Source organism: Dromiciops gliroides, chromosome 3 (assembly GCF_019393635.1).
Source record: "Dromiciops gliroides isolate mDroGli1 chromosome 3, mDroGli1.pri, whole genome shotgun sequence".
Lineage (NCBI taxonomy): Eukaryota > Metazoa > Chordata > Mammalia > Microbiotheria > Microbiotheriidae > Dromiciops > Dromiciops gliroides.
Genome location: NC_057863.1, coordinates 273,893,149 through 273,903,232, shown reverse-complemented (window position 1 = coordinate 273,903,232; position 10,084 = coordinate 273,893,149). Strand labels below are relative to the sequence as shown.

The window sequence follows — 10,084 nt, the reverse complement described above, 5'->3', positions numbered from 1 at the left end:
ATCCTAAAATAAGGCTTGAATGGGGAGGAGCATGATCAGATCTGCTCTCTTAATATAATTAGCAAATGAAAATTTTAAAAGGCACATATTTTGGCCATGACCAAGTCAGAGTCTGATTCACCTCAAATTCTCAATACTTGTTAGACTAGCGTTAAAGGAAAGATGTTTACTTTCACAGTTTTGTGGAAGATAATACTAGACTTAAGGTAGGAAGCCTTTGCTTCCTAATCTAGGGAATAGTTATTGAGGGCCTGAATCAAGATGGTAGCTGTATAAACCCAGAGAGAAAGGGTCAGATGCAAGTGATGTGATGGCTGTAGAAAAGGGTATATCGGGCAATTGATTGGATGTTGGGTGAGCAAAAGCAAAATGTGGAGGGAAGGCCAAAGTAACAAACTTGTGAGACAAGGAAGAATGGTGGTGTCTGACAGAAATAGAGAAGTTTGCAAGAGGGGTAGATTTGGAGAGAAAGATGAGTTCTGTTTTGGACACAAGTTTCAAGATGTCTCCAGGACAACTTATCAGTCACATGGTGACTTCTGCAGATGCAGTTACAAACCTAGACTCTCCTATATCAATTCAATCCATCTGTAGAAGTTACTCATAGCCTTACAGTTATACAAATTAAATGTAATATACCACAAGGACCAGGGGATGTAGAGAAAGAATAATAAATCAAACATGAAATATAATCTACAGAAAACTGGAATGTTAGTCAAGTTGCTAGTCTCAGGGGAGATATTCATAGTATATGTGTTTATACTGCAATTGGTATTTAAAAAAAAAACAACTTAGCACCTAATACTAATTCCTGGGATCTACTTCTGAACAGTCTTCTCTTTATTTCCAAATATCGAACTGACACAGTTTTTGCTAGTATCTAAAATACATGGAATCCTATTAATATAAATGCCAAATAAAAGGTTTACTAAGGAATTAAAGGATAAATTTATTGGTCATTAAATCTATTTTAATATTTCCTTCTCATCAATGTTTGCAGATCTTACCTAGAAAACAGACTTTGCTCAAAGACTACCTTTCAAGCCTTGCCTATTTTATCAGGGAAAACTAGGTAAATCTCATTTTTATTCTTTATTTTCTCATTTTCTCCCAATTATACTTTGGTCTTTAAGTTATAGGTGTTTATTTACACGAGATTAGCTGTCAAAACAGCACCTTCACAAATGCTACAACAATTGTCAGGAGGGTTATTTATTGGGAAGCAGGAAGCCTGGTGGAATCTTGGAAGTCAAACTACCTGGGTTCTAGTCCTATCTTTGCTATGAAGCTGTGAAGCTTGGGGTAAGTCTTTTGACCTATCTCGTTTTCTTCCACTCTTTAAGTAAAATTAAGTTGGGGGGGGGGGGGAATGGCGTGGAGTTTCTACTGACAGTTTTCACCTGGTCTCAAACAACCAAAGCCGCCCCAGCAGACGGACCCTTCGAGGTTCCTGTCCCTACCGAGAACCCGGGGGGGGGGGGAGGGGGGGAGGAGGGGCTCGCAGAGTTGCTCGAATATCATGTGGCATGAGCCAAGATGAAAAAAAAAAATCGGGCATCTCATCATCCAATTTTCCATCATTTTTGTCTCAGAGGTGACTGAGCAGCGATCATTTCTCGAATGTGCACGGAAAGGTGGACGCAAAACTGGGTTCCAGTTTGACGTAACCAGACGGCGGCCTCCAGCCTGGCATCGATCACTTGGGGTGGCGACTCTCTTCCCGAGGACCCTGCCCGGGCTGCCCGCTCCCCTGCGGCGCGGCTCCCTCCGCAGCAGAGGTTATTTTCCTCTGCTGGCACCCCGCTGTTTGGGGGAGCTCGGGGCCCCAGGCACGGCCAGGGGTGGGCCCCGCGGCCATCTGGGTGGGGTGGCGGCCGCGCCCTCCCCTCCCCCTCCCGCTCCCGCTCCAGCCCCGGGGTGTGTGCGCTGGGGAAGCCATTATTACCCAGCGGTGCCAAAAGCCAACGCCTCGCGCCGAGGGAGGGGGAACCCGTGACGGCTCCTCCCTCCCTCTACAGCCCGGCTGCACCCACGGACCCACGCCCCCAGGACCGCTGAGGCCACCCGAGGAGGAGCCACGGAGGCGGCAGCTCCAGGGATCCGGTGCTCGCAGGGTTGCTTGAGGATCGAATGGAGCCGCCCCGCCTTCGCCGCTGCTTTAACTGGACGGACGCGGCGGACCAAGCCTCACACCTCGGACCTCGCCCTCTTACCCCCGCCTACTCTCGAACCCTCTCCCCCCACCCCCCCTCCCCAAGCCCCCCGCAGCTCCCGAGGTGACACGGTCCGAACCCTCCATTCTTTTCACGAGTATATTTAACGAGCACAACCTAACGTAATGCTCCTACACGTTGACAACCCTCCCCCGGACAGACGCACTCCCGAGCCAACCACAGGCTGAGCCCAGGGGCCATCCCGTTCCTCCGTCACCAATCGCCGGCGGCCTTGGTGGGCGGAGCCAGAAGAGCTAGCAAGTTTAGTCGAGGCGTGGCTGACGTGAGTCAACAAAGGTCACGTGGGCCCGACTACAGGACGGGATTGGCCGTGCCGAGGCCGGGCGGGGAGGGAGGGGGGTCACGGCGGCGGCGTGGGGTTCGCTCTGTGACACAATTACAACAACTTTGTGCTGGTGCCGGGGAAGTTTGTGTCTCCAACAAATCCCCTCTGGGCGCTCCTCAGCGCCGCTCTCCGGCTTCCCCCGCTGCCCCTGCCCGCCGCTGCCCCACACCTAACCCCCGCGATGTGACCCCAGTGTTGGGTTCCGCTGCCGTCGCCAGACCCCGACCCCTCGGGGTGCTCGCAGCCCCTGCCACTGCCGCCGCCGCGTTGTGATTTCTCGCCGCCGCCGCCGCTCGCGGTGGAGGAGGAGGAGGAGGAGGAGGGTGGAGGAGGCGGAGGCGGCGATAAAGTTGGTGTGTCGGTCCGCCCGGAGATTGGGGGGTTTTGTTCGCGGCCCCGGCCCGGGGGGGTCTCGTTGTTGGGAGTTGTTAATTCGCTGCGTTTCCATGAAATCCTGCGGAGTGTCGCTCGCTACCGCCGCCACCGCCGCTTTCGGTGATGAGGAAAAGAAAATGGCGGCGGGAAAAGCGAGCGGCGAGAGCGAGGAGGAGTTCCCCAGCCTGACAGCCGAGGAAAGAGAGGTGCTCAGCGGACTCGACAGGTACTGACCGCGTCCCGGCCGGGCCCGGGACGGGGGATCCGCGCCGCTCTCCCCCGGGGGGAGGGAGGGGGGACACGGTGATTTGTCTCCGGGCGGCTGGAGGCGGCGGCGGTGGCGCCGTGTGCGGCGGGACCCGTTCCTCTTCCTCCCGGCCCGGCCGGCCGCTGCCATCACCACCGCCGCCTCCGCGGGGGCCTCCCGGGCGGCGGCCGGGGACCGTAGGGGTGGGTGGGTGCAGCCTCGGGGACACTAAAGCGCTCCCTGTCCGTCTCTCCCTGCAGCCGCCTCTTCGGATTTCTGAGGCTTCATGAAGATGGCGCCAGAATGAAGGCCCTGCTGGTAAAGGTAAGGAAGCCCCGGGAGCGAGCGGACCAGCCGGCCCAGCCTCCTCCCCGACCCCCGGAAAGGGGTCGGGGAGGTCGGGGGGTGGTGTGGAGACTCGGGGCCTGACTCGTCCCCCGCCGGAACTCGGAGGGATGATTGCCGGACCCCCTCGGACCTCGCCTGCCCCCTCCCCCCACGGTCTCTTTTCCCTCCCGGATCCACTCCCTGCTGCCGGGGGAGGAGGGGGCAGCTCCGGGCGGCCGAGAAATGGTCGGGGGAGAGGTGGGCAGGAAATTGTTTCCTCCGGCCCCCACCCCGCGGCCTCCCCAGTGTGGTAGCCCCCCTCCCCCGTGGTTACGACCCCCCCCCCTCCCGCCCCTCAAAGAACATCATAGCTGAAGTCAGAGGCGACGGCGGCTCCAAGCCAAGCCCCGGGCTTGATCTCAGTCGAGTGGAAAAAAAAAACCTGCCTGTTATCCGACTCGGGGCTCGGGACGAACCCCCGCCCTCGCGTGGCGTGGATTGGGGTGACTGGGGGGAGAGGGTAAGGGCCAAGGGTTGTGGGGCTCGTTAACTCGTGCAGGAGCTCGGCTTCTCGCGCCTCGTGAGGACAAGTGCCCAGAGGAGCGTTCTCCGCTCTTAGACGAGCAGCCCAGAACCTCGAGCACGGATCCCGGCTCGGTTCCGGCGTTCTGCGGGCCCTGGCTGCAGGGACAGGGCCACTTGCACTTTAGTGGAACACGGCGAAGAGTTTGGATTTAGGCTGTTAACAGGGACCGGTTTTGTGTACGTTTTACCTGAAGTTCAGTGATGTGTTTACTTTTGGGGTCCAGCTGCCACTGAAACGTTGCCGTTGTTTTTGTGTGTGTGTGTGTGTGTGTGTGTGCATGTGGATGTCTTTTTATTCTGCAGTTTCCTGTACTGTCTTACTTGCTCGGGGCTCGGGGCTCGGATTTGGGGTGTGCTGCCTGTTTATTTGTGTGGAAAGTTGTTGGCCCTGTCATTTAGTTAAGTAATGGCTGCTCCTATCGGCCCAAGATGGCGGGACGGGGTGGGAGGAGAAAGTGAGGGGGGCGGGCTGGGGGGAGGGAGAAGAGGTAAACATGGAAAGAAATAGTAGCGATGAATAGGTTTCTCTATAGAAGAGTAGTCAAACAGCGTTTAATAAAAATTGTAAATGAATAGTGCCAAATAATTTACTCCTTTCCCGAGCTTGGAAATATCATTCATGAGCTTAATGAATCCTTATCAACCTGTAGCATATTTAGTAGCCTATCGGTAAGCTATTTGAACAAAGGCTGTGGAGTCTCAGTCTGCGTCAGTTTGCATCTCAAGGCTAAAGCCTTGTTGAAATATTTGTATGCCTTTATTATTTTTCCTCCTAAAACTCAAGAGTAGGTGCATTGGGCGGTGCACCCGTGAAATGATGCTCTCTTTCCTAGCCCGATCGATAACTCTTTGCCTTTGACACCTAACCTTGTTACATTTATAAAGAAAGTTAGTGATTAAAATCTGGCATGTTTTCTTCTATTGGTTTTTGTTGTTTTACTTCTGAGGAATTTCAGTCAGCATTCTAGCCAATAGGGGTTTGAAATTTTTTTTGGCACTACTAATTTTTTTCATCCCATCTTCAAAGTAAATAAAAGAAATTCTGATTTTAGCTAGCTTTTATATGGTCACTATTTATAAGCATACTAGAAATTTTCAGAAAATACAGGAAAGTATGAATAATATGCACAAAACTTGACCTAAACTTTGTTAGGTTTCATTGGAAGTTTAAAACATCTTGGAAAAATGGTTAGTTCTGATGCCAGATTTAATGATACAAAAATTAGTATCTTAAGCTTTGAAGTTTGTTACATTGTTAGCATTTAAAATTTTATTTTAAAATATTTTAATTTTATAATATGCTATGATAATAAAGTACCAATCTAGTAGCTAGCTTAACAGCAGTGTAAGAAGAAGCTACACTCCTTTGTCATTTAGAATTGAAAGAATTTTTGTAGCTGGAAAAGTTTGGCCAAATTGGGTTGATCGTTTTTAATGCATTATAATATTTTAAACGGAACATAAGTTGATCATATTTTTAGTAATTTTGAACTTTTGGATGTGAATATGGTTATACCATTGTAGATGTGATCCAGTGTGATTTGAAGTATTATATTTTAAATTTTAGGAAATGGTTGTCAATCATATATATACTGGCATATATAAGATAATGCTTTCTCAACCTTTTCAAGCAGATAACTCTTGTGTTTGTCGAAATTATAAGTTTCATAAAATTTTGGAGTATATTAGAGCTTGATAAAATACTTAATATTTAGTTAAGATGAAGAAAGCTCACATTTAAGTTGTATGAATGAATGAATGAGTCAGCTTTGAAGCTCCTTGGGTTGTGAGTTCCTACCTGATTTAGGTCAAGACTCATTAGCTGTAACATTAAAGTAACTGTTTAAGTGCAGTAAAACACTCTTGAGTGTGTGGCTGCAGTGTCGTGCAATTCTTAGTTGTAGCCTGGTGAGCCTGAACATAACAGTTAAAATATGTGTTGTAAAGTTGAGCGCCATAACCTTTCTCACTATGTTTGTATTGGTGACTACAGAATGAAGGAGCTGAAATTCTGTAATAGGAAGTATTTAATTATTTAGTTTCCCAGGAATGTTATAGGAAGCGTAAAGTATTTTATATTTTGCAAAATGATGGGAACTATGTTGGTTTTCCGAATGTTCTATGAAAGTTCTCATTGGCCTGGGACAGTTTTTAGAGGGCGGTCTTGCCTTCAAGGGCAGATGACAGCACTGGAAAAAATATCTTGTTCTTTGTGCTTTTTTGTGCTCCCCCCAAGCATGACTGATTACTGAAGTGTTTTAATGGTTTTTCTCCAAATCTTATGATATTCTTAACTATTATCCTTCTAATCTCTCTTTGACTTCCCACCCCATTTTCCTTTTCAATTCTCTAGACTTGATTCAGATTATGGGTATATTTTATACTTTATCATCAGAAGCTGATACTTTAATGTTTTACAAAAGTGCTTTTTAAAAGCTGTTTTCAGATTTTTCCTTATCTCCTCCACCCCCACCCCCTTCACCCCTCCATGTGCCTCTCCCATGTTTTTACCAGTTGTTAGGCCCAAGAATACTTGGCCCTAAATTCTTCTCAGGTCCGTTGTATATTATATATCGATTTTTATAATAACTTTATTGCTATGACTTTGTCTTATGATGTGATGGAGCAGTTTACTTGGTTTTCAGATTGTGTTGCTTTTCTTATATAAAGCTTAATGGCTATGAAAAGTCTTCAATTGGATAAAATTATGTATATGTTAGGGGAAATAGTAGGGGTTTTACATATATTATAACTCAGTTTTTAAATCAGGGTCTGGAAAAATTTTAAGTAAGTTGCTGTTTGAACTAATGCTGACAGTCTTCTAATATATAATTCAGGGATTCTTATTTTTTAATTATATAGTGGAGTAGTCAAAAAGTAATTGTGATACATTTTAATGGAAAAATAGAGCTAAGATGACTTTTGTGTCTTAAAAACCTTTTGGATTAATTTTGTTTTCATTAGAATAAAAAAATGTTCAATTAAAGTATAATCATAGTATTGTGTTAGCATAATACAAATGGGATGGACAATTTAGGTATCTATACCATAGGATAATTATTGAAGCCCTTTCTATCAAGCTGTTTAGGGACAAATTTTCATAAATTCCACGTTTGACCTTGGTATGTTGTCAAATTACTCTTATTTATATGGGGTAGGATCACTTTTTGAGATGTTAAAAGTATTGCATGTTAGATTAAAATGGGGATTTATTATTTTTTTCTTCCATTGTGGGAAATTATTGCAGTAGCTTTGAAAAATATTTTCCTGGATATTAGAACTGGTTTAATGGATTGTAAAGCATTCATTTTCCAAAATTCTGGTTTTCTTGGCCTAGACAGATGAAGAGCAGACGGCAGTTATAAATTACAGGGGTTCTTGGTTTCTGGTGATAATATTTGAAGAATTATAATTACAATCATTTATTGCTGTACATTTTTTTTTCTGTTAGCTGACACTTAAATAGATGTGTAGATCCTTAATGTTTATGATGGTTGATGTTTCTGTTGATACATTGACAGTAGAGTCGTTTTGTTTAAAAGAGCTGTGAACTTTACTCTGCAGAGTTTTTGAACTATACCTTTTAAAGTTTAGATGCTCTTATTAAAAGTTTGAAAAGTTATTTTAAAACAGTTGATGGAATTGGATATGTTCATATGAATTAAGACAAGATTATATTATTTGAAAAATGGGTAATGAATTTGTTGTATACATTATGTGGAGTGTAGATGTATTACTGTTTTTTAGTTAGGAAAGCAATCATATTTTGAAGAGTGCGATAGTAGTGTTCACAGGGTTTTTTTTGTTTTGTTTTGTTGTTGTTGTTTGTTTTTTTGGTGAGGCAACTGGGGCTAAGTGATTTGCCCAGGGTCTCACACAGCTAGTAATTGTTGTGTGTGAGGTTGGATTTGAACTCAGGTCCTCCTGAATCCAGGGCCGGTGCTCTATCCACTGTGCCACCTAGCTGCCCCTCACAGGTTTTTTAAAAAGGTGGTACCACGTAGCCTTTACATAAAATGAGCCTAAAAAACTAGTTTGGTTTGCCTATAAGTTGAGCTACAGTAACAGAAAATGTTTGGTATCTGGAGATTAGTTGGGACAATAAAATTTTATGTGACACAGTGGTTAATGCTAGGTATTTAGGTATTGCCTTTTTCTTTTTCTTTTTTTTTTTGGTGAGGCAATTGGAGTTAAGTGACTTGCCCAGGGTCACACAGCTAGTAAGTTAAGTGTCTGAGGCCGGATTTGAACTCAGGTTCTCCTAAATCCAGGACTGGTGCTCTATCCACTGTGCCACCTAGCTGCCCCTGCCTTTTTCAAAATAAAATTACTAGGGGTCAACTGACTGTCAAATTAGCCTTCATTTTAAGTGACTTAGAAAAACTATATATGAAAGATGAACTCAGGTCACAAAGTGTGGTGATGAGGGGAAAATAGCTCCTTAAAAATCACAATATTTAATGCTGTTTTTTTGGGTCAGGTAAGAACAGTATGTCATTTTATTTCATGTGTTTAATTCAGTTTTTTTCATGGGTAAGGTTAAATGTTATTTTACAAATCCACAAGTAATACGAGGTTATTTTTTTTTTCAAGATAAGTCATGAGAGGTGCTTTGTGCTTATCGGAACTTATGATAATGAACATTACCACTGTGCATTATTAATAATAATATTTTTGAAATGTGGTATCTAGAGAGCTAATTTGTGTTAAGAAAACAACAGCAGATTTCCTAAGAACTGAAATGGTGGTTAGGCTATTTGTGGAACCACATGCACTTATTTGTAGAATAGTTAATTAATTAGTTTGGAGGTTATTTAATGAATACATAATTGACAATCATATATGAACTTCATACGTTTTAAATTTTATTTCACAGATGATTGTAGTATTTTCAGTATTGTATTCATTCTTTAACTTTTTGCAGTTCACTTTCCAAAAAGTTAATAATATATTACTTATGATAAAGGTACATTTTAAAAGTTTTTTCAATTTTGTCAAGCTTATATTTGTTTCCAAGTTTGCAGATTGTCTTTTAAATTTTTGAGGGGTTGAATTTAAGTTCTTGATTTAGGAATTTGCAATGTGTGCATAACAACAAATATAAGCGTGTATGTATTTTTTTTTACTAATCAGAATAGGTCTTTGAACTCAAATTTTTGGTAGATATTTACAGCAAGAGTTTATCTTCTTCCACTTCAAGATGTAGTTATTTTACTCGTCTACCCATCGATATTTTTTATTGAAATCTTAGATCTCTTGGAAGTGAAAATGAAAAACATTTTTGTTTACAGATTGGGGGGCGGTGTAGAAAACACATACAGCTCCCAGTATATGGGTAAATTGTTATACTTGTTTTCCTCTTGACTGGGACCCTGTTATAGTACTTGAGGGGGATAAGAAATGATTGGTTTGGTTTTTATACTTTGCACTATACAAGGTGGGTATGTGATTTGATCTTGACTTCAGGCAAAAAGGTTGTACCTTTTGTCTCTCTCACTCACCTTATGACCTTAGGGAAGATGACTTTCCTGGCCTCAGTTTATTCATTTGTAATGGGAGATGTCTTCTAAAGTCTCTTCTGGCTTGACGTTATTTGATTTGGCATATGAAGTAAAAGAACTATATAAGATTATAGAGCTACTTTGTTGAGTCGTACCGTTTGTGGTTTTGTGATAGGTTTGTGGAATTGAAATTGTAGAAATGACAAACAGTATGTGATATAGCAGTGTTATGTTTCTAAGAGTTGCATTTATGGCATTATATTTGGAATTAATTTTGCTTGAAGGATATTTGATCTGTGAGGTTGGTAAAAAATAAAAAAAAAATTCAGATATAAAACCAAATAATTATTTCCCAAGACTTTTCTTTCTAGAGTAGTCCCAGAGTTGATAGAAAATATTAGTATTTTAAAAGCATGCTTCATTCATAGTTCATTTGATTATTTTTTCCCCTTTCATTCTTTTAGTTAGATAAAGAGAAAGGTAGAAAAGT

At 43.4% G+C, this 10,084-nt stretch overlaps 1 protein-coding gene across 5 annotated transcripts in view; it reads left to right on the top strand.

Annotated features, from left to right (window-relative positions):
* The first annotated feature begins 2,933 nt into the window (after positions 1-2,933).
* KDM6A (lysine demethylase 6A) overlaps positions 2,934-10,084 on the top strand; it is a 272,112-nt gene continuing 264,961 nt past the window's right edge. For all 5 annotated transcript variants that reach the window (XM_043993008.1, XM_043993006.1, XM_043993005.1 and 2 more), the window contains exons 1-2: positions 2,934-3,160; positions 3,442-3,505. In XM_043993008.1, the coding sequence (XP_043848943.1) occupies positions 3,006-3,160; positions 3,442-3,505 (219 nt within the window). In that variant the 5' untranslated portion in view covers positions 2,934-3,005. The remainder of the gene's footprint in view (positions 3,161-3,441; positions 3,506-10,084) is intronic.